General features: G+C 42.6%; 3 protein-coding genes across 4 annotated transcripts; 2 read left to right on the top strand and 1 right to left on the bottom strand.

The window, feature by feature from the left end:
- The first annotated feature begins 586 nt into the window (after nucleotides 1-586).
- LOC136442445 (ficolin-2-like) lies at nucleotides 587-12469 on the top strand. Its single transcript, XM_066439307.1, has 5 exons — nucleotides 587-1725; nucleotides 5297-5460; nucleotides 11134-11230; nucleotides 11616-11780; nucleotides 12196-12469. The coding sequence occupies exons 1-5, from the start codon at nucleotides 1194-1196 to the stop codon at nucleotides 12450-12452; spliced, it is 1215 nt and encodes a 404-aa protein (XP_066295404.1). The 5' UTR covers nucleotides 587-1193; the 3' UTR covers nucleotides 12453-12469.
- A 1253-nt stretch (nucleotides 12470-13722) lies between these two features.
- LOC136442107 (uncharacterized) lies at nucleotides 13723-19526 on the top strand. The gene is made up of 10 exons (XM_066438734.1): nucleotides 13723-13975; nucleotides 14453-14538; nucleotides 14818-14938; nucleotides 15329-15419; nucleotides 15727-15802; nucleotides 16326-16416; nucleotides 16920-17154; nucleotides 17815-17905; nucleotides 18263-18404; nucleotides 18928-19526. Exons 1-10 carry the CDS (start codon nucleotides 13781-13783, stop codon nucleotides 19141-19143), a joined length of 1344 nt encoding a protein of 447 aa, XP_066294831.1. The 5' UTR covers nucleotides 13723-13780; the 3' UTR covers nucleotides 19144-19526.
- A 27-nt stretch (nucleotides 19527-19553) lies between these two features.
- LOC136442106 (14 kDa phosphohistidine phosphatase-like) lies at nucleotides 19554-22992 on the bottom strand. 2 transcript variants are annotated; one of them, XM_066438733.1, is made up of 4 exons: nucleotides 22743-22992; nucleotides 22188-22307; nucleotides 21600-21724; nucleotides 19554-20317 (listed from the first exon to the last, which is right to left on the bottom strand). In XM_066438733.1, the coding sequence occupies exons 1-4, from the start codon at nucleotides 22780-22782 to the stop codon at nucleotides 20222-20224; spliced, it is 381 nt and encodes a 126-aa protein (XP_066294830.1). In that variant the 5' UTR covers nucleotides 22783-22992; the 3' UTR covers nucleotides 19554-20221. The 2 variants fall into 2 exon arrangements, with proteins under 2 accessions (XP_066294830.1, XP_066294829.1); XM_066438732.1 differs by lacking the exon at nucleotides 21600-21724 and adding an exon at nucleotides 21002-21126 and having other exon boundaries at nucleotides 22743-22991.
- Nucleotides 22993-23127: the final 135 nt, after the last annotated feature.

Below are 23127 nucleotides of genomic sequence, written 5' to 3'. Positions count from 1 at the left end.
CTAAAAACCTTAAATTAAATTAGCTAAGCTATTTCCAAGTGACTTTTCGTAACAAAGTCAAAATAGATAAATTCTGTTTCTCTCCGAGTAGAGGAGTGGATCCGGCTGGTTTTTGACGTGTTTTAGGAGTTTTTGTCGGACGCCGCAAGTAAATTATTTCTAGATATACTCGCTTTCACTGTTAAATGTCAACTTATGGACGTTATTCCCAAAAAGAAATCTATTGGGAGTAGTTGAAATACAAATGCAATAGTAACAGCACCTTAAGTTTGTATCGCTACATGTTACACCTTACACAAAAGTTTGGAAACTTTATTTCTATAATGCACGTGTAAAACATCACTTTTGAGGGCCGTGTAGTCAAATCGCGGAAATGGGGACGGGTAGTCAAATCGCGGAAATGGGGACGAGTGTTGTTTTCTTGTCGAAGTTCCCTGGGTTGTTTTCAATATCATGAATGTTCAGGACAATACATTTATCAAATTAAGAATAGAAACCGGGAAATTCCAAAAAATCCTATCGACCAGAGGGTTTGTTCATTTTGTCCAGAGCTAATTGAAAACGAATATCACTTCTTGATGGTATGACCCAAATATTTTAATATTACATGTACGTACTTCATTGTACACAAGGCTTATATACCAGGATGTATTTCAATGGACTTAGATGAATAGCAAACTTAGGTACATATTGACATGTGACAACCCCTGCATGGTATAAATAGGAATAATATAAAATAATGTATTGATAGAAATTCCTCCAATGATTGTAAGAACCCGTTCGAAACCCATACTATACACTCGTGTATTAGGTAGATTAGCCCTTAAATACACATGTATATAGAACTGTAGTTCTGTACCAGCCATATTTTGTACCTTGTACAATTGTTGTCCAATTAAGTTATCACTGGTTCCTGACAGTTCCTGTTACGCAACCGATGCATACATCAAACAATCAGTCACCTCATTACTCTGTATCGCTTCCTGAAAAACAACCTCTCTCTCCACCGCTTCCGCTCAAATTTACTCCAATAAATGCCAACGCCTTCCCATAGCCGCCCCGAGTCGCGGCACGGTTTACTTCGGTTGCCGGGAGAAAACAGACGTCGAACAAGATGACACCACAGATAGCCGCGCGTTTTTCAGTGCGAGAAGGTTTTCAAGACGGATAGGCTGAGGTCATTTGCGGTCACGATGCGGGCTGTGTTCGTCTTAGAATCCGTTTTCTTCCTTCTCTCCTTCGTCCCCGTCCTGTCGGATTTATTTGAGAAGAGCCCGGACCCGTTCCTGTCCCCTCCCCGCGGCTCGCAGATGTATTACGACGAGATAAACCGGATCTGTAACTCGGAGACGTGCTCGGAGAGCTGCGGAGACCTGTCCTTCGCGCAGCTCTGCTACTACGTGACAAAGCAGGGCAAGCTGGAGAGGGACCTCCGCAACAAGACGGAGGAACTGCAGCGACAGGTCACCGAGAACCACAAGAACCTCTCGACGGATCTTGCAAACAGCACCGAAGTTCTCAGCGCGCGCGTTCACAGACTCTCCCGCGAGCGCAGGAGGGAAACCAAGAACTACAACAAGGAGAGACGGAAGATGGACAGGAGGGTCGCGACGTTAGAGGAGCTTGTAGGGAAGCACCAGGAGACGGTTACAAGACAATCTGACGTCATCAACAATCTGTTAAAGCGGCTCGACTCGGCCGAGCGACTTCTGTACGACCTTAACGGTGAGTTTAGCGTAAACTGTTCGACATAACTTAGTGTGAAATCCCTCAGTAGCTGTCCTTGAAATTTCAGCGCACTTGGAGAGTCTTCTGGGACTCATTACCGGCGTGTAGTCACCCTTGACCCCCCTAAGCGGTGCAGAAATTTCCCGTAATCAAAAACCTACGTTCGGGGGCAGAAGATTGCGGGGAGTTGGCACCCCATGTGCGAGTCAACGTGGCAATGGCATCCAATTGTACTTGTCGGTTGTCGACATCAAAAACATATCTATATGGAGATTCTGTTTGAAAGGCCAGTAAAAATGGAAGTCAGAGTATCAACACCGCCACCGTTCACTGACAGAGTAGTTTTCGTTCTACAAGGAATTGCTAAAGGGAAAACACTGCGCGCACGGATTGAATTAGCGCTAATTGAAAGTAAATATGTCTTACGTAGCCGCAACTTAAACACCACAAACCAAAATTGAACCTCATTACGCAACCTTTTCGATAAATGTGGGAAGTGTACGGGTTTGTTTACATAACTTTGGCTGTACTCACTTTTACGATGACAAATTGTCTCCACTAGACTTCTAACTGTGCAGTCGGAGTTGGTCCAAAAAGGTTGAATCATTCACCAGAAAAAATACTACTATTCTAAACAGCCCCTGCAATTAACTGCCTCATTATTACATTAAATGATTCACCAATTTTCTATGACAATTTTCGAAGTCGGATTTTTTTTAAACACGTAGAGCCGCCTGGTAGACCAACACTTTAGATACTTTCTTTACGACGTCTTGTAAACTTAAGGAGCCGCTGCTCTGTGTGTTCACGACTTCTCGTAAGTCTGAGCCACCCAATTAAAAGCAGTTGTTGAGGATTTCATGACGAAATACCTCAACAGACGTGCTCTACGATGCATGGTTTAGTGGGGTTGTGTTGCGTAATACCAGGGTTTTCGGCCCGGAACTCAGCGGTCCCGGGTTCGAATCCCCTGGCAACACCGATGTTGTGCCCTCGGGAAAGGCACTTTCACGACTTTCCTCACTCCACCTATGTATAAAAACGGGTATATTATGTGTGGGTCACGTCACCAGCAATAGCTGCATGTGTCTCACGTGTATTGCACTGTTGCAATTCTAATAAAATATGATCAAAATACCTAAACAACGTGCTGCACCATGCATGGTTCCTGATCACGAGCTTGCCGCATCTAAAATTAAAAAACTGTACAGCTAAATCTGTGAATTTCACCAAAGTGCTCCATATACCGCTCCTTTCTCAGTCTAAATGAGTCGGCATTCTTCCGCGTGTCTTACGGTTCTAATGCTCAAATTCCCTTTTTCCTAGAAACACGTTGTCAATTTGTCTCCCATTTGCTAATTGGTTGACCTTCCCCTATTCAATTACCTGACCTTATGTCAAGCAGATTTAAGGACCATGCTCTTTGGTTCTCTGAAAACATTAAAATTGGGAACTAGACGCGAAAACAAAAACAATGTAGTCTTTAAAAAGACATTTCAAACAAAACAAAACATAACAGAAAACAACTACAACAAGAGGTTTACAAACACCACGTGACTACTAAACAACACAAAAAGCAAGACAGGATCTTGTATATCAATGAGACGAGAAGAAGCCGAACTTTTAGTTAAATATATTAGAAGTGTTGTCAGTGTCATTATACATGTATGTACCTTTGTATCTGTACGTCTGTACTTAGCCCGATAGGGCATGGATGTACAACAAAGGTTATTATCATTACCATTATATTCTAACTTCTGACTTCATTAAACAATCAAAATTGCAGTCCTTTGCAATTGGACAGACTTGTATTGATTTTACAATCATGATCACTTCTACTATTTCACTTTGGATAATCAAATACATAGAGCATAAAATCATTACTATTTTGATAACAACGATAGCAACGAGGATATATAGACATACAGTTTTTTAGCGGGCATCACACGGTCATGCATGACAGAGTTCTAGGGATAAACGAGTTTTTGTGTCTATTTCATGTGATTAAAGGTGGTTTCAGTCCCACACGTCGACGGAGGGGCTATATTGATATCTTTTCAGCTGGGACCTCTAAAATAAAACATTTTTTTGCGTTTCGGCGCCTTCGCGCCGGAACGCAATGTCCTGGCTTTTACCTTCGATGCATGCATGCATCAAGGAGGCATGCTGTTTGGTTCAACACTGTGTCGCACACCAGAAGACCTTATATGGCAATACGTTCCCAAATCCTTGTATAGCCGTTGCCTTATATGGCAAGGGAGCACGAAAAGGCAGGCACGCTAGATTTGCATGACACACAGGAGGGCGACCGCATGTAACTGCTACAACTGTTCGGAAATATCATTGCATTGTGGTTTCGGACTTTGATATCCTGAAAAATGACCATATTACATCTATTCCACAAGATTGCAGAAGAAAAAAAATGATTTCGTCAAGAAAACGACCAAAAATCGACATAAATGATACCATATAGTGAGGTTATAGCATTACGTACAGAGAGACGGGTTACGTACCGCAGCTTAGCCCATCTGGCAACGCGAAGCACTTCGGACCCAGAAGATCCGGGTTCATGTCCGTGCATGGATTTTTTATTTTCTTTTTAGATATTGAATATCAAAAATATATATTGATATTATATTAATCTATCAATATCATATTTATGAATATCATTTTTTTCATTTTTTCATTAATAAATAAAGAAATATTTTATATTTGTTATTTTTAAATATTCATTTAATATATACAAGGCCTTTGTCTTATGAACAGGACTTCATAGATTCCAAACCCGGCATTCGAATTTTTTTGTTTATTGTAATGGAAAATACCGTGCAGCGGCTCCTATGCGCGGTAAGATGATTCTTGCAAAACACTCGCCACTAAACTTCTATCCCCGATGTAAACAGAGGCTCTTGATGTTGTTTGCAAAACAGCGATCCTTTGTTACAGTAGCAAATGCTCCATTGTTCAGTATCGACTTCATTCAGACAACACGGACGTGGAAAGTGGCGCCCCTCGGCACAAAACTATGGGAATTTTCATGAATTTTAGCAAAATTACCCAGGAAAATAAGGAAGAAATGTTGTAAATGCGGAAACCAGAATAATACGGATGAGGTAGCTGTTGATTTGTTTGACATTTGGTAGTCATTTTAGATAGAACCTTAGCTGTTATGAACTTCTATTTCACTTAATTACCATAGTGCTGATGATTCAATGGTGCTTTTTCAAATTTTATGTTTTATTGCGTGCCATGTACATAATAACATTGATAGCTTTTATAATGAGCCTATTGTACATTTTACAAATAAGTACAAGTTGTAGGCCAAGACCAGCTTTTTCAAAAGCACTTAAGTTGAGTGACGTAACTTCAAAATTGCTTTCCCCAATCTGCCTTTCTCTATTAAAACAGTACTCATTTCCCAAAATGACAATTTTCTTATAGACTGAACAGCCCTTGAGTGACTTTCTCTGGCAGATTTTACTTCAAGTAAAGGGAAAAGACAATTCACACTCATAAACGTAGCCGAAACGCCAGCTTTTTTGAAAAGCTCTTGTTTCTTTCTTTGAAGAGAAAATCTCGACGATGGAAGCTAAGGACTGCATGGAGCTGCGCCAGAAGAACTACACCCGGAGCGGCATCTACACCATCACACCTGCCTTCACAGGTGTGGGAGACGGCGGCAAGGGCTTTGATGTCTTCTGCGACATGGACACGGACGGTGGCGGCTGGACGGTAAGGCGTTTGATATTTTATTTTCTTAAATTGTATATAGCTGATATGAAACTAAGGTTGTTCATTCTGCCAATAGAATGATGTTCGGCCATCGTTGTCGAAGAAGACTTCAGTCGCCCTTGTGGGTGCGGGCGTGGCTGATCAGTCCAATTCTTGCCCGGAAACACCGGCCGCAGGTGCTGCACTGTAGGCTGGGGTGTGGCTGTGCAGGGTTCTCTTCCCTCGCCTTCCGCGCCTCCCACCTTCTGGCAGCCATGGTGCTGCGATGAATAGAACAAAATGTATATAACCCTTCGTGGTGTGACCCTCAGCGAAGGCCGGCTCCCTCCCAAAGTACAACTGTCCATCCCCTTTATAATCAACCCCGCCACCACCATCCTGCTTAGCCCTTCGTGTACGTCGCATCTTCGGGGATGCATGACTGGATACAAGTCTTTAATAACAAAAGGAAACATCATCCGGGTTACCGTTAGCCTCCATAGCAGGCTCTACGGGCCTGCTACAGGGCCAAATGGTCACAGACTGGCTGCACAAACGACCCAGTACACAAACGACCCAGTACAAAAAGGAGTCATCAGCATAAGTGTATTATAAGCCCAAAACGGCCCAGAGAGGCTAGATTACCGTAGCCAAATCAAAAGTGACCGGTGTAAGCTACTTCCGGCGAGTTTCTGGCCTTGTTTACGTTTTGGACACACGACAAACACGTCCCACAATACTATCTGAAGAAACCAAGCCAAGACACAGATGAACTTTGTCAGTTTCGGCGTCTTTCACAAACTGCCGGCTCTTTAGAAGAACCTCGGGCTGGATTATCCCAATAGATACGTGTCTAAGGTCATTTCGGATGCTTTTTCTCACACTAAACTCTGCGAACTCTTCAATTGGGAGGTAATTATGTTCAAGGCATCGGCATTTTTCGAGAGCAGATAGTAAATAAAAGTCGTTCCAATACGGGAATTGCTCCAAGCTGTGTCGCTAGGCATATGGGGCCGATTGTTTGCTTTTTGAAGATGAAGATATGCAAAAATCTAAACTAGAATTGCTAAAACGTACGATATCTTCATTATTTGGTTAATTTTATTTAAGAAAATAAAACGCGTCAAGTTTGTTGAATTTGAAAACCTAAACTTTGTTCGGCAGTCAAATAAGAAAGAGATTATGAAAACAGTCAAGCAGGTTTAACAACTGAACAAAAGCAACATAGCCTTAGGCGTGTTAAGTAGAGCAATTAGTAGTACTGTGCATGAAATTTGAGAGACTCAAGTGCCGTGTATCTTCCTTAACGTGTGTCACATCGCTTGGTCTCTCTGACTTACAAATTAATGTACTGAGCTGTTATTCACAACATCACAAAAAGACTTAAAATTAGTTTTCATAATGTTGCGAATACAGCGGAATCTCCCTTAAGATATGTCTGTCAATTTGGGAAACCAAAGACGTGTAAGTACTGTTTGAAATTTGTTTAGCAGACCTCGGGGTGCACGCTATCCAGCCTTTGGTGTATCTGACTTACCATGTAATGAACTATTATTTCTTAGTTGCGTAACAAACACAGCAAAGGGAATTTCCCTTAATTAAGACAGCTGAAACGTTGTTTATCCGCTTGGAAAAAAGACAGGCTAGCGAGTAATTACCGAGTAAAATTGTTCAGCTGAACCTGTTGCACGCTATCTTATGTTTCCCCTTATTTCTGTGACATTGATTTGTCTCTTCGGCTTATTGATATTGTTAAGCTCTTTTGATTAGTGTTTCAAACCAAGGTTGTTCAAACACAGCAGAAGTTAGCTCCCTTATGATTCTTGAAAGCTGAAACGTTGTTTATCCGTTTGAGAAAACACAGGGTAGCGAGTGAGAGGAAAAGTTTGTTTAGCCGAACCTGTTGCACGCCATCCTGCGGTTACTCTTGGCTTATTTCTGTGACAATGTTTGGACTCGTCGGCTTACGATTAGTTAAACTGATATTTCTAAGTAATTTAGATTTGCAAACGCAGCAACAGCTTGAAACGTTGTTTATCCGTCTGAAAAAAGACAGGCTAGTGAGCAACTTAATACCGAGAAAAGTTTGTTTAGCCGAACCTGTTGCACGCTATCCTGCGGTTACTCCCCGGGTCGGCTCTAACAAGAACCATCTTCACTTCGGATGACGAACGAGTTAGCTGAGGATGTCACTGACGTGTGGCACGTACATCTCTGATCAACAGAACCGCCTCCGCAAACCCTCTGCAAAACTACGGAAGGACTAAAGACAAAATAAGTGGGAGCCTACATGCTCCTTTTCCGTAAGGTGTAAGGTATAGCTAGGTATTTTGATATCTCGTAATTCTTAGGGAAGGCTTTCTATTCCTGTAATGCGTGGAGGGATAGCCGCATTTTGTGTAATCGACTTCCTGATTATCAGAATGTAACGTAATTTGTCACGAGGCGGTCTGTAGCAATGTAACGTAAAGCGTTATCGAGGCCTAAAATAAATATTGCCTAAAATGATAGACGAACACATTAGAGCCCTCTGGTCTTCTATAGGTTGAAGTTCACGGTCCTCCGGATTGCACAACGTTTTGTATGGCAGGACAGTGTCGCCACATTGGCTGTGCATAGTTAACAACGCCAAAATAATTACTCAAGCAACTAGATAAAATTTTGAAACAGTCAGACGTTTCAGACAGCATCCACTGTCTTTCGTCAGTGACTAACGACAGGACTGAGAACACCAGGTTTTATCCCAAAACTCTGAATAGATATGTTAATGAAGTTAAGACAATTTAGGATGTCTTGAAGTAGACTTTAAAAGAAGACTAATAGTTAACAACGTTTAGGGCGAAATCTCTCTCCATGAGAACAACATAAAAACAAATCACCGCACTTCAACTTTAACTCCTGTACAAAAGAACTTCTAATCTCGAATAAAGCATTGCCAGTAAGCCCCCTTCACAGCCACATGAATCAACTTCATCGTGATGATGAACGACATAAATCATTAACATCGTGTATCATCTGCACTGAGTCGACAAAAATCCACAGGTAAAATGGCCTGAAAAAAAAGAAGAATTTTTGGCACGCCGACGTCTATGCTGACTTCCTACCACGTGAATTTTTCTGAGGTCAAGGTTCGACCCTTATTGTCTGACGTCAGCCAGCTGCACGCAATCCACGACGGGCTCCCATGATGATGACGTCAATCGGATTCCTGAACTTTGTACACAAAATAGCCCTTTCGAATAAAATGTCAGGTTTGTTTCCGGTACTTTTGCCTAAATTTACCACTCCAAAACAAAGCATAGCTGACAAACATATAGGTCACATAGGCCATAGGTTTGTCCCATCTACTCCCACATGTAGACTTGAATATACAGTCTTCTTGAATTATAGCAGATATCAATGGCGAAAATTAGGTGTATATGTTTATTTCCTGTACATAGCTTTGCCCCTTAGAATTCTGCACAGACTAACGGAACCTATTGTAGATGCGTGTTTTATTATGTTTAGAAATGTGACGTGTTTGTCATAGTTACGACATGAAGATTGGGATGTCATGAAGTATGTATCATGTAACGTTACAGTCACTAATTGAGATCTTTAAATAAGCAATGAACAATAAACCTAACCACTATTTGATTTCGATTGTCTATCATTTAACATGAAGTATTAACGTCTCAGTGCGTGAGTTCTATCGAATAGTAATAGGACAAGTTCTGAATCATTTCAGCTGAAGTTGACAGGTTTATTTCCTTCCCGCCGCTGTCTCTTCAAACATCCGGCCGGGCTCGGGGAGACCATGCAGGACTTGTTAACCTCTTGGCTCCGGTTGCCGGGCTCGGGGGGAGAAACTCCTCCATAAACCTGGACCCCCGCCAGACGTGCCGACAGACATGTGGGGACATCACGCAAAGCTAGTCTCGTAACCATCTCATCGGGAGCTACATGGTAACTCTACGGTGCTAGGAGTGTTACCCGTCCGTCCATGTCTATTGGGACACTCCTTGGAACTTTTACCTTCAATTTGTTGGATTCAGAACGGAAGTTGTCAGAAAGGCCGACTGGAAAGATATCCGCCAGAAAAATGGCTATGCTTAGTACGACAGGGGCCGGTAAAACATCTTTGACGGCCCGTTAGATGTTTACCAGACTGGGCATAATCTAGTTGCCAGCCTCTTCCACGGCTGTAGGATACTAGGGCTTTCTCGGTCACTGTAAGCTTTTGCCCCGAATGGCCAACTAGGCCTACCCAGTCCCGTGCGATTCTTGCCTGCTCGAAGTAGTCAACAGGTATGGGTCTTCGTCAAGGGTGCTGATTCAATATTTGCTCTAAAGCATGTAGGTTTTGTTGCCGAAGAGCTAGCCAGAGTAAGACCCTACCAAAAGTCTGGATTCCAGATTACAAGTCAGTGAGCAGCACGCACTGGGTAAACATAAACACAGTCCGTACAGATGTTATAGACAGTTGCACATAGTTCATACAAATGCAATACAGATTAACAAAACGAAATATTTGTTAAGTGTAAAACTTATTGTGTGTGTGTGCGTGTGTGTGAACTGTACATGTGTCGTGTACAAGTACAGTAACTGGTGGGATGGATTTCTTCCATTGAGCAAATCTTGCAATTGGAGCTAGATATTGAAATCGTTCAATGTGACACGTGTAATGTAGCCAGCCACTGTTGTGTACCGTGAAGCCGGGCTTTCACCAATAGGGCGGTACACAGTCTGTCTGACTGGAACAAATGCAGATACAAGTACATGTTTGTATAACACTTGCTCTGACCACTGTTTATCGTGTTCCATCCCGATAAAACCATCCTCCCCGCTGTGTTACATACCAAGCTTCGCGACCAGAAGGTCCAGAGGTCAAAACCCGGCTGCTACTGCTTCCTTCCCCCACATGCATGCTACTGTGGAAAGGGTAAAGGGTTGCAGACCCTAGAGTTGGACGTCAAGTCGTGATCCACTTTTCATTAATCCTGCCGAGAAGAGCAGGGAATTTCATCGGCAAATGTTGAGACCTCATACTTGTAGTTGTACGTAATGTCTATTTACCTATTAGGTAAGTTGTACTGGTGAATATATAATATGGCTTTTCAGAAAGCTACAACTTTCGATCGTTCTGTTCTATTGATCATGCACTGCTCGATTGTTCTTTTCGATTGATCACGCACTGTTAGAACGTTCTGTTCTATTGATCACGTATTGTTTGAACGTTCTGTTCTATTGATCACGCAATGTTAGAACGTTCTGTTCTATTGATCACGCAATGTTAGAACGTTCTGTTCTATTGATCACGCACTGTTCGATTGTTCTTTTCGATTGGTCACGCACTGTTAGAACGTTCTGTTCTATTGATCACGCAATGTTAGAACGTTCTGTTCTATTGATCACGCACTGTTAGAACGTTCTGTTCTATTGATCACGCACTGTTAGAAAGTTCTGTTCTATTGATCACGCACTGTTAGAACGTTCTTTTCGATTGATCACGCACTATTCGAACGTTCTGTTCTATTGATCACGCACAGTTCGACCGTTCTGTTCTATTTATCACGCACTGTTCGAACATTCTTTTCTGTTTATCACGCACTATTCCACCGTTCTGTTATATTGATCAAGAACGTTCGAACGTTCTGTTCTATTGATCATGCACTGTTCAAAGGTTCTGTTCTATTGATCGCTGTCCTATCCCAGGTGATCCAGAGGCGAATGAACGGCCTGGTTGATTTCCAGCGCGGCTGGGAGGCGTACCGACAGGGCTTTGGAGACTTGGAGGGAGAGTTCTGGTTAGGTAATTTCCACCTCACATCAGCTCTGCAGTTTATGGCATATCATATTGTAGTTCCCGACATCATTAATGTTTTCTTTCACTTAACTGTCTGCATTTTTGTATTTTGGATGGCTTGCAGCTTTCTTTTAGCCTCGTGGTAAGATTCTGTCTGCTGCTGTCGTACTCTCTTGATTCCTCCCATCCCAAGGTTCAAATCATAATCTAATCCATGTAAATACATGCTATTGCCAGTGATCAAAGTCTATAAATGCAAATTTCATTATTCTTGAATTATTTCATTACAGATTACATTCCATCACATCTCTGTGTTATTAGACTGCATCGGTGTAGGAATGCTCGAATGCGACCCCCACTGATCGACCCCTGTCCTTACTTCGGCCCACAGGTAATGACAAGATCCACCAGATCGCGAGCCAGGGCCGGTACAGCCTGTACATAGACATGGAGGACTTTGAGGAGGAGCGGCGGTACGCGCGGTACGAGCAGTTCCGGATCAAAGGTCAGGACGACAACTTCCGCCTAGAGGTCCAGGACTATGAAGGAGACGCAGGTGCGTAGCCAAATATGGCACGGTGGCCTTGTGGATGTTAACCCAGACCCTGTAGGTACTGAGTTCGAATCCCTGACAGGTGCCGATGTTCTGTCCTTGTGAAAGACACTCTACACACCTAGTTCCTTACTCGACCAGCTGCAGGTGTAAATGAGTACCTGGCTTCGGTTAGGGACGTCCCTCGGATAGGATGCTAAATAGAGGTCCCATGTTTGAGGAGAGCCATGGCTCCAGCACGCTAAAGAACCCATCACACTAAAAGAATAGGTGTCCATCCTGATGTGGGTGGACGACACACTAACAGGGCCTTGTGGGATAACATGTATAGACGCTTGTTCCCGACTGATACAGGTCGATGGGTAGAAAGATAACAACTATTGAGCCGTCTGTATTGACTGCATTTTGTCCATTCCAGGAGACGCCCTGGAGGCTGGCCAACACAATGAAATGACGTTCAGCACCAAGGACAGGGATAACGACGCGTGGCGACAGGGCTCGTGCGCGTCCCTGTTCGCCGGCGCCTGGTGGTACTACAACTGCCACTGCGCCAACCTCAACGGGCAGTACCTGCGGGGCCAGCACAAGACGCACGGGGACGGCATCAACTGGTGCACGTGGCACGGCTACACGTACTCACTCAAGGGCAGCGTCATGAGGATCAGACCTGCGTGAGGGGAGGGGTAGAGTGAGGGGTTTAGGCGGAATCGTTGATGCAGTGTGTGTGTGTGTGGGGGGGGGGGGGGGTGGTACGTGGCACGGCTACACGTACTCACTCAAGGGCAGCGTCATGAGGATCAGGCCGGCGTGAGGGGAGGGGGGGTAGAGTAAGGGGAAGGGGTGTGGTTTAGGGGGTGTGGTACAGAGGTGACACAGATACACTTACTCACTCAAGGAGAACGTCTACGTAAGGGGAGGGGGAGTGTATGTGTGTGTGTGTGGGGGGGGGGGGCGGTCCTACTTCTAATTACTTAAGGACATTATCAGGATCAGGCCCACTTGAGGAACGATCTTCATCTATAAAAAGCAGCCGGTGTGCACATTGTTGGATAGAGATGAACCAAATGTACTTTTACTGTGCCCGGCGTGTTATGTTTTGTTTTTTTTCACAATGGATTGAAATGCCACTATACCTCATTGTGCGATTTACTCAAACAGCACCGCCATAGGAAAGCCATGTACTTTATGATTGCATTGATGCCTCGTTGCATTGTAAGTATACGAATTATTTGAGTAAATGTTGCAAAAGTAAGACATTTCTATTTTACATAATTTCAAGGAAGATCGAATAGTAACAGAATAGCGGGACTAATTTTAAAACTTTACGGTAGTCTTGTCAATGTATTATGTGTTAAGGACTACGATTATATAAAAAGATGTGTTGATGCTTTACACGGCGATGGTGCACCAGCACTAGTGAAACGACAAATACAATACACGTATATTAACGATTTTGATGAATAAATGACACAAGGCTACATGTTTGTATGTCGGGTTTCCACTTTTACCATGTATACTGTCCATCCGTCAGACTTTAACCTTTAAGTGATAGGAACTTTTATCGATCATGTAATTCTAGGTAAATAGAATTAACTTTATGGGCAATAGAACGTACGAATGACACGTATCATTCTACAAGAAAATCGCGATCGGGCCGGTGTCCACCCGCCCGGGAACAAGATTTTTGTCCCCTAAATCGAACGCGTTCTTGAGCTGATCACGAGAGATTTCAGTCGAACAAACAACCTTTAACACCTGCATGCAATTCTAATCTACAGGAATAGCCATACAGCCGATAGGACGCACGTTCTTAAGCCATGATATACTTATCATCCCAGGAGAAAATCGCTGTCGAAAGCCCGTTCGCCCCCCCCCCCAAAAAAAAGTCTCCCTGAATCGAACACGTCCTTGAGCTGATCGCGAGAGATCTCAGTCGAACAAACAACCTTTGACACCTGTAAAGGTAAACGGTGCAAGGTGACGCTCCAAAGGTCAGGAGAAACATGGCGGCTGCAGGAGGGCTGTGGATCTGCCTGGCGCTTGTTCTGGCGAGCTTGGCGTCCTCAGCGCCCACGCCAGAAGACTGCACGGCTGAGATGTTCGGTAACTCCTCCACGGCGCTGTGGGCCTGCCGGACGCAGCTGGCACTGCAGCGGAACTGGTTCCCGTCACCCATATCCGGGCTCTTCAGCTATCAGGTAGTTAATCTCCAAGCAGATCCAACGCTGGCGAATATCTATCCAACTGGTATACTTCTTTTGCCAGTTGGATACTGTCTTTGCCACCGTTAGATCTGCTTGGAGATTAGTGACTAGTGGCCCTGCACCAAATGTGAACCCATGCCAAATGGAAGGTCTGTCATGTGGTGCCGTTAACATAAGCAATATGCTTGAGCACGACACCACTGTGTATTATATGTATCTTTGTATATTGCAACAAAAACGTGAACCCAAGATTCTTCCCAATGTGGGAGGTAGGGACTAGTAGTTAACAATACCTACAAGGTTACAAGTCTGTTGGCAGTTTCCAGCACCTTCAAGTGCCTTTGCATATCGAGAATGCACATGGTCTTTTTTGTATATGTCAATACATTTCAAGTTGGCCATCCAAGCACCTCTTTTAAACCTATATGCATACTCATTATGCTTTAAAAAATGACCTACTTTGCTTTAAAGGTTTGGAACGGTTTTGATGGGTTCTGGCAAAACGGAGCGGTTTTGGAGACGTTCGCAAACTTCATGTACTACGGCAATCACACCAGGTAACTAGGAAAGTAATTTCTTTTTGTCATTGATATTGGATCACCACATTGCTGATCACCAGACGTACTGGTATATCCGTATTTGTGTAAACGAAAGCTATAGCATTGAATTTAATGGATATGAATCAAGTTCAATTGAGTGTTCAAACATGGTATTTAGTCGACTGGGCATCAGAGGGAGGACGGCTTAGACACCAAAATCAATTCCCGGTTTCGACCTTTTTATTCGAAAGTTTTAATCAGAATGGTTGTCTGCTTTGTTGGTTTGTATTCGATTAGATACCAGACCTGTCTGAAGTCGTCCCTACGTCAAATGTACGACCTGGAACTGGCCTACGCGCCCGCTCCTTCCTATGACGACATGGCGTGGTTCGCTCTCAGCTACCTCAGGATATATGAGGTGAACTTTTCTGAATGTATAATTTCTTCAACGACTTTAAAATTTGAAGAAAAAAAATCGTTTCTGTTTAACATTTATTTCCAAACTAGCCTTGGTGTCGTCCTAGTTAGGTTACCGGGGCTCCAATACTCTCCCATAGCGACTGAAAGTTAGGGGAGACTATAGGAGCCCCAGCAAACCAACAACAATGGCACTCGGGATATTTTCATACAATATGATATAGCAATGATTAGCAAGTAAATTCATCCTTGGCAACATCGAAAAAGACAGTCCCTGAAAGCTGACATTTTTTCCAACCGAGGTTGAAACATTTGCAGTTCAATCCAACTAAGTCTGTAAGAAGCAAGGACTTGTGCATCCAATATCAAAATGTCAGAAAATCTGTTCCAGGTTCTCGGTGACGAGGATTTCCTGACCTTGGCGAAGCAGATTCACGACTGGAACTACCAGTACGGCTGGGACCACACGGGAGCCTGCGGAGGTAAACACGTAGCTAGAAGCTTTTCATTCATGTATATGTCCAGTACAGCACTGTAAAGCAGTAGATAGTCACTGAACCTGGCTAAAGAATACAGAAATAAATAAACAAATTCGCATGAACTTTTACCGTTATCACCAATGCATTGCACATCAATTTCGATAATCATTTGGCCAGTTTACGTTTACATCACGAAGCACGCTGAAGTGAATTCAAGATGTGATAGGCATCTTGTGTAAATTGCAACTTCTAAACAATGAAAATTCGACAAAAAACGTACCGTCACTGGCATGAATTGGTACATTTCCAGGCGGGTACTGGTTCTACGATCAGAAAACCACCATCACTAACGTGCAGATGCTGCAGCTGAGCGCCAAGTTGTACAGGTCTGTTTGATTTAGTTAGTGTATCTGTGCAATCAATCCACGATATAAGGAATATTTCATGTAAAAAGAATAAAACTAATCCGCATTTGTTAAAGTTCATCTGGATTGCTAATTCATTGACAAAGACTGGGTCTGTCGTATTGAGCTGGTGTATCTGTGCAGAATGAAAGCTGAAAAAAGGTATCAGTCTAGGATAACGGAGATCACCCACCAAACAGATGATACAAGAATCATTAGAAGATATAAGTAATACTTCATGTAAAAATGATAAAATCAATCCAAATTTGTTACATCTGAAAATGAAATTCATCTGGATTGCTCATTCCTTGCTTGACAAAGACTGGAGCTGATGAGAGTCAAACATTTGTGAAGTCTATTTTTGGTGTGTTGGTAATTCACAGTTTAACTTTGATTCACATACATTACATGTAAGATATATGAAGAACGAAATGAATTCTGCTGACTCACGAATAGAAACGTTCAATTAAAACCTGAGACTTTGTTTTCTTAATCTGGGAGACAGACACACCAACGACACGTCATACCTAAGAAACATGACGATGACCTGGAAGTACATCCAGAAGAACGGACTAATTGACCCGGATACGTTCCAGGTCAGTCGTTTTTATCTATGCTATTTTCCAAAACCTTAGCTTAGCAGCAGTGATGTACAGGAATTATTATACAGGACGTTGACGAGTAGCGTTTGTATGGCGTTTAAATGTTTGTCTGGATAATGATGCACAATGAATGGTAGATAATGAAGCAAGAGGTAGGGGAATAACAGAAGTAGCATTTCTACCCAAGTATCAAAATCCCTCGAGACCAAACGGCAGACAACAGCATCTCATCACAGCCAACTGTCAAAAATGTATCACTTCCTCATTGTTTTTTTCCATACATTTATTGTTTTATTGTCTATCTAAATTGGTTACAATGTGAAAGAGGGCAATACAGGTGCATATTCACCTCTACAAGTTGCGAAAGATATCTAGATGGGGAGGAGCGTCTGACTCAGCGATTCCTCATTGTTCCATATTGTGCACATAGAGTTTGATATTGATACTCCATATGAAGCAAATTGCACTGATTAGAACTTATAATGCGTCATCTACAGGTGTCGAACATAGCCACGAAAGACTGTACCGGAAACCGCGACTTCAACAAGACCTTCAACAGCGGGGTGCTAGTGGGGGGTCTCGTGGAGATGTACCATATTCTGAACGACAGCAGCTACCTGACGCTCGCCCATCGGGTCGCGCAGGCCACCATCTTCTACAGCTCACGGGGAGGGGTTCTGGTGGAACGGTGCTGGCCGGAGGGATGTGACGAAGATGAATATGTTTACAAAGGTACAATAACCCAACGGACGTAGGCTCTACCATTCTCCACGGGTCGCTTTGAAAATAGTAGAAATTGGCCAAATAGAGTCAATTGTATGAAGGGAATCGGCTACGGAGAGAGGGTCAAATTTGCAACCCTACGCCTGCAAATGACACCCTCTACGGCCAAAGTCCCCCGGCAAATATTCTCCATATTACATAGCCGGCGTAGTTAGTCTGGTAGAGACTACAACAGACGGCGAGCGGAATAAACTTCACAGCACTTATGACAACTGCTGACGTCAGATGTCCGTAGGGTCACATGATCTACTTATTAGACACTTGAAATTTCAGGAAGACGGTAGTTATACTGTCGAAATTTCGATGCGCTAATTTTTGTGTCGAAAACAGTTTTCACTATGCAGTATCTTAACTGCCAACACAGATGAACTTTAATGCTAACTTAGTAGAAGTACAATGCATTAAGGCTAGCTTATCAATCGCGCCTTTCCTAAACATCTCATCACCATTCATCATTGGTCGGCTGCAATGAAGGCGACTGTAAGTAGCTTCCAGTTCTTTATGTTGCCAGCGAGGTTTGCGATCTGCCTTGGTACATATCTATCATATCTCAAAGAGATCATTAGATAGATAAGTTGATAAATAAATTTCTGTTCCCCGATTAAACAGGCCTCTTTGTCCGCTACCTGCGCTACCTCATGGACGTGTCTGATGACGACACCAGGAGGGCCTACAGTGATTGGCTGGACGGAAACATCAAGTCAGTTATTCTTATCTTTCAATGAGGAACATGTTTTGAGCTATGAAAATGTAGACAATATGTGTACTGATGATAATGCCTAAAGGTAATTTTGCATTATCATGGAATTACTGCTTTGAGGAATTATGCAACAGAACCTTCCTTTAGGACGTCGTGGTTTTTGCAATAAAATTTTGTATAGTGTGCCACTTTGTACAATGTAGGCCAACTTTTATGTGACTGTATTTCCGAGTGCCGTATCTCCAACTACAGTCAAGTGTTTTGTACACTTACTTCGTATGGAGACTCGGCAAGAGATCGTTATTTATTGGACATTACATAACGTTATCTGAAATGCCGTATACCCCCATGCAACAGGTCCGTGATTGCCAATGCCATCTGCTGGCCCGAGAAGAGCGCATGTAACATCACCTATCGGGACGGACCTTCTCTGAACAACAAAACTGGACCTGTCTTCACATTGGACTGGAGAGGACCTTTTAACATCTCCAACCCAATGGTAAATAATGTCCATAGTAAATCATATCATAGCGGTATCTAAGTTTAACGTTAATTTTGCAATAAGGACTAGAGAAGTGGCAAGTAAACTGTCTTAGGATCTCTGCCACGCGGCATGTCAAGATCCATGGGAGATATCAACTTGAGTCGATTTGGGTCAAAAAGCATGTCTACTGTGGTTGAGGAAGTGGACAAGTAACAGCAAAATGACATCAACCTATCTCTATATTTTCATCTACATAGCCGGTAAAGCCGCTCTTTGGCATAGCACACCAGCTAGCAGACACGCGGCGCAGCAGCAGCTGGTTTAAGTACACTGAACGACCTGTCACACCTAGCATTTGCATATATGGAAAGTGTAAGCGTCAAGCCTAGGTGAGCAATTATCCCGGCTCATTTCGAATTCTGTGTTTCTAGGTGCACAAATTCCTGGTCCAGGGGCAGGGTTGCTAACCACTGGACTATACACATGCTATCTTGCGGAAGTTTGTTAGATATCAAGATTAGTGGTTTTCTGTTTCTAGGTGCAGGCAGAGGTGTTCGACCTTCTCGTGGCTAACATCGAGCCGGGGACGACCTGTAGCGGGGCGGGGTGCACGTACGACCCGCCCGTTCCCCCGCCCCGCCACCTGACCTGCGCGGACAAGCCCTGCCCCGCGGGAGAGCCGTGCTGCGAGTACCAGCAGTACTACACCTGCTGCGAGACCACGCAGAAGTGCATCAAGGGGGTCTGCACGTGACACAGGGCAGTAAAGTAGCAGGAAAAATAATGTTCGTGTGATACATGTACAACCTACAATTTACCTGTGAGCAATGGACTCTATGGTAACTCCTCTGCTGTGAGTCTTCTTGTAAGTGTCTACTTGAAATGATAGGATAAGGATATTTTTCTGAAACAACATAAAGTCCATAGTTCTTTAATTTTTCTGAGAACCAACATATTAAATGGACTGGCCTAAGGAAAGGAAAATAAAGTTCTTGTGATACAAAGTAAAGAAAATTTACTTGTCTAGCTTCCTTGGAGCCAGGTAAATTTTCTTCAGGTTGCATCTCTAGAACTTAATTTTTCTACAGTTTGACCTACAAGTCTGATAAGATATTCATGGCAATAAAATGATGTTCATACAGGAAATTTTTTCCACAATTGCTCGTCGCTTTGTCGTTTATTTTAGAAGTCAAGACTTGACACCAACACATTATACTACAGCCTTCAGCCACACTCAGTATAACTGAACTGTTGCAAACAGTCATTATTTGTCACTAGCACAACAGACCTCTGTGGCTATAGAAGTTTAACATGACTTATAACTTTCCTTCTGACCAAGTCTGATGAACAGCTGTTTTAGACAAACATATGCTGAGAATGACGACACAAGTAACAATTATGACGACAGTGCACGTTTGCATCTACAGACCTATTGCAAACAGTCATTATATTTTTGTCACTACAGGCCTCTGAGAGGCTATAGAAGTTAAACATGACTTATAACTTTCCTTCTGACAAAATCTGATGAACAGCTGTTTTAGACAAAACATATCCTGAAGATTGCAACACAAGAAACTTAGCTTTTCACAGTCATCAAAATTATACAGAAAACGACAGTGTAGTTCTGTAACAATGATCACAAGTCCTTTCGAACCAGAGGTTTTTGCTACACATGCCTCAGCACTTGCCTTAGGCAATAAGCATTTCAAGTCTCATGTCCTATGCACAAGATGAGAATTCTCTGCAGAACAACTCTTTAAGACTCGAACCCTTGTAAGGAAAGGAAACCTTTCAGAGCAACTCTTTAAGGAGAGAGGTCACTTCTTAAGTCTCTAGTAGCCCTCGTTGTTGAAGGTGATGCTTGAGTAGTCAGGGAATTGCTTCTTGAGTTTCTCCACTGTGATGGAGTGGTCAGCCTGACCAAAACCCTGGAGAAACACAGAAAAGAAGTTGTTAAAACTGACATAATAGTTGTAAATCTGTGCAAAACTCTATAAAGATACACTTCCAAAGGTGTTAAACACATTGCTATTTTACACTGTAGTACTGTACTGTTGTATGTATGCACTGCAGATTAGTATACTGCTTAGCCAAATATTGACTTCTTGGCAGACAGACGTTTTTGATACCATGTCTTCCAAAAATGAAATAGAAAACATTCTCAACAACATCGGGTTAGTAGACAGCAGACAATATTTGAGAAAAGTGCTGAAAAGCATTCATGTTCAATACACGTCAAACAAAAGTGATAGGCTATGGATACCAGTGTAAAATACAAAATGGTATATTGTGCACACAAAAAATCACATGTATGACACATATTGTGATACAAAATCTGGTCCCTGAATTTAAAAATAAACACACAGCTTTAGCAAGGCCTGGAACAAGGGAAACATTGGAAGTGGGAAAACAAATGTTTTCTTCCTTGTGCTACACAGCTTAGTCTATGTAACACAAAAGCTCATTGTCTAAAGCTCTATAGTACTCTTCCTACAGGGGCCTTACCAGAGGAGGGCTGCTGGAAGCATGCTTTAGTCAGGTTCACAGCCAATAATGTCACTGTTAATGTTTCCCAGGCTCCAAACCCATTCCCCAATCCCCACATGACAAACAGTGGATTTTCCATAGACATGGATTTTCTTCTCTGCGCTCTCGTGGGTGATCTTGCCGCCCCCTAGCACCTCGGACGTGATCTGCAGCTCATCGAGCACAGGCTTCACCTTACCGTAGATGTGGTCTGAAAGCCAAGTGGTTACAAACAATGTGGAACTACTGCTCAAGGACTACACAGTGACAAGTGTTTCTCTGTCTGTGTGAAATGAATGGTAGATAGCACACAATGTACCATGATGTTGTGTATACAGAATTCAGAAATATGTAAAATTTAAAGTCTAATTAAAGTTTAAACATTACAAAAAGGTACTACTTGACTTTTTTTCTATGCCCCTTTTTCCTCTACACTTTGTGGCTTTTGGATGGATTATTGAGGGGCACTTCATTTTGACATGTTTTTCAGTAGAAGAAAATACTTGAAAAGTCCTGCTAATGTTTTTGCAATCTTGAGTTTTCAGGAGAACTGTTAAGGCTTTCCCACGTTTTTTCTTGAATGACAAGAAAGCTTTTAGAATTTAAGTCGTTCCTTTCAAATAAGCCTGTGCACTACTAGTATCATCTCCCACAGACACAGAAAGTACATAAAACAAAACATACCATGGAGTACCCAAACACTAGGATGTTCCTCTGACTCCTGCTATGCTGTATTCTGCCGCCGCCTATACACTCACAGTCAAACCCTAGAGCCTCAATCCCAGGGGCAACTCTGTCATAGATATCAGCTGGAGAACGGGATTATTTATTACAATACAAGCTCTTCAAGCACAGCTGTTTCAGCAGTCGACAAGAATTGTATTTTAATTGTATATTAGGGCATAGCGTTCTACCCTAGGCAGATCATAGCATAATGACAGTGTTCTACTTACCTATATAGGCAGGGCACTTACAAAACAGTTACTATTTTCCTACAAATTAAGTATGCAATGTTCAACATAAAGACAAGCACAAAGCTCTTAATGATCTTATAGCGTAGAAAAGATGAAAACAATGGTTAGAAGTTCAGGCTGGTACACTTTGTCTACTAGTATGTCTGAAGCCATGCAACCTCAAAATTAAGTGGAAAACATGTATAGATTTATACTACTAAATGATCTACAAATTTTCATAGTAATATGCCATACTGACTATGCTGTACTCTACATGCAGGCATGAACATTGCGAATGATTAAATGAAAGCGTATCTACCGTGGAACTCTGCCCAGGCAAACCCCCTGACGATGTCCTTGCTGACATCACCGGGACCATGGCAACGGATCAGGATGTACTTGAACTTTCCGTCGGGGTCAATCTCAACGTCAGGAATGGCTACAGAGAATATGGACAAAACAAGTGTTAAATATAATGTTTAATCATCTGTATCATATCACAAACCTCTTGGCTCCTGATTGCAAGTGAGGTCCAGTGCATTATGTACATATGTACCGTCATTTGTAGTGACTGTTTTAGATGATATGTAAACGAATTCAATTTCATAATGCGTATGTGCAATCATAATCTATCAAAGGTTCTTTTTCTGGTTGGACAAAGCTTTGTAATCTCCAAGCAGATGTTGTGTTGCACGATCATAACGTTTTCTGACTGTCCGTGGTTTCACCCAACATTTGCTAGCAGACAGCATACCTTACATATAACACCTCGTGTTCAATAAATACCTACACTGTCTTGTGTAGTTAACTGAACAACAGAAATCAATTTGCAAGAAAGCAGCTGTCAGAGCGTGAGAAAAAACTTTATCCGTACCTGCCAACTTGGCCTCCGCCCCTCCCCCCTCAGCAGACATGGTTGAACCTTGGCGGGAAAATGTCGTTTTATTTCCGAGCGAAGGTTCCCTCAACTCACACAGAAACTACCGTGCACTGTTGATCACAGGTAGGACACACTTCGCAGTGGCGTTTGTCAATGCAAACGATCTGACAGCGCAAATCATCAGACACAGAACACAACCTAACACCACACGACCAGAGATGGCGGGAATGCAGAGAATTTTAGGTCAAAGGGTATCGGCATAGTTCATTTGTAAACGGGGAATAAATATTTGCACAAAAATATATTATTTGACTCAATTCACCCATCAAATGTCATTATTTTCTTTAAAATATAATACAAAATTTATTTTTTGACTTAA

This window comes from Branchiostoma lanceolatum, chromosome 9 (assembly GCF_035083965.1).
Source record: "Branchiostoma lanceolatum isolate klBraLanc5 chromosome 9, klBraLanc5.hap2, whole genome shotgun sequence".
Classification (NCBI taxonomy): domain Eukaryota; kingdom Metazoa; phylum Chordata; class Leptocardii; order Amphioxiformes; family Branchiostomatidae; genus Branchiostoma; species Branchiostoma lanceolatum.
Note: the sequence above shows the minus strand (reverse complement) of the source record. Positions and strands in the feature narration are given on the sequence as shown.

Bases quoted from the DNA above. Each gene is read 5' to 3' on its own strand.
- LOC136442106 (XM_066438733.1), bottom strand. From the start codon at position 22,782: ATGTCTGCTGAGGGGGGAGGGGCGGAGGCCAAGTTGGCAG. The intron at 21,725-22,187 runs GTAGATACGCTT...CCCGTTCTCCAG, and splicing joins TGCCTGGGCAGAGTTCCACG to CTGATATCTATGACAGAGTT. The intron at 20,318-21,599 runs GTATGTTTTGTT...GTGTTTCTCCAG, and splicing joins TAGTGTTTGGGTACTCCATG to GGTTTTGGTCAGGCTGACCA.
- LOC136442107 (XM_066438734.1), top strand. From the start codon at position 13,781: ATGGCGGCTGCAGGAGGGCTGTGGATCTGCCTGGCGCTTGTTCTGGCG. The intron at 14,939-15,328 runs GTGAACTTTTCT...AATCTGTTCCAG, and splicing joins GCTACCTCAGGATATATGAG to GTTCTCGGTGACGAGGATTT. The intron at 15,803-16,325 runs GTCTGTTTGATT...TCTGGGAGACAG, and splicing joins CTGAGCGCCAAGTTGTACAG to ACACACCAACGACACGTCAT.
- LOC136442445 (XM_066439307.1), top strand. From the start codon at position 1,194: ATGCGGGCTGTGTTCGTCTTAGAATCCGTTTTCTTCCTTCTCTCCTTC. The intron at 1,726-5,296 runs GTGAGTTTAGCG...CTTTCTTTGAAG, and splicing joins ACTTCTGTACGACCTTAACG to AGAAAATCTCGACGATGGAA. The intron at 11,781-12,195 runs GTGCGTAGCCAA...TGTCCATTCCAG, and splicing joins GGACTATGAAGGAGACGCAG to GAGACGCCCTGGAGGCTGGC.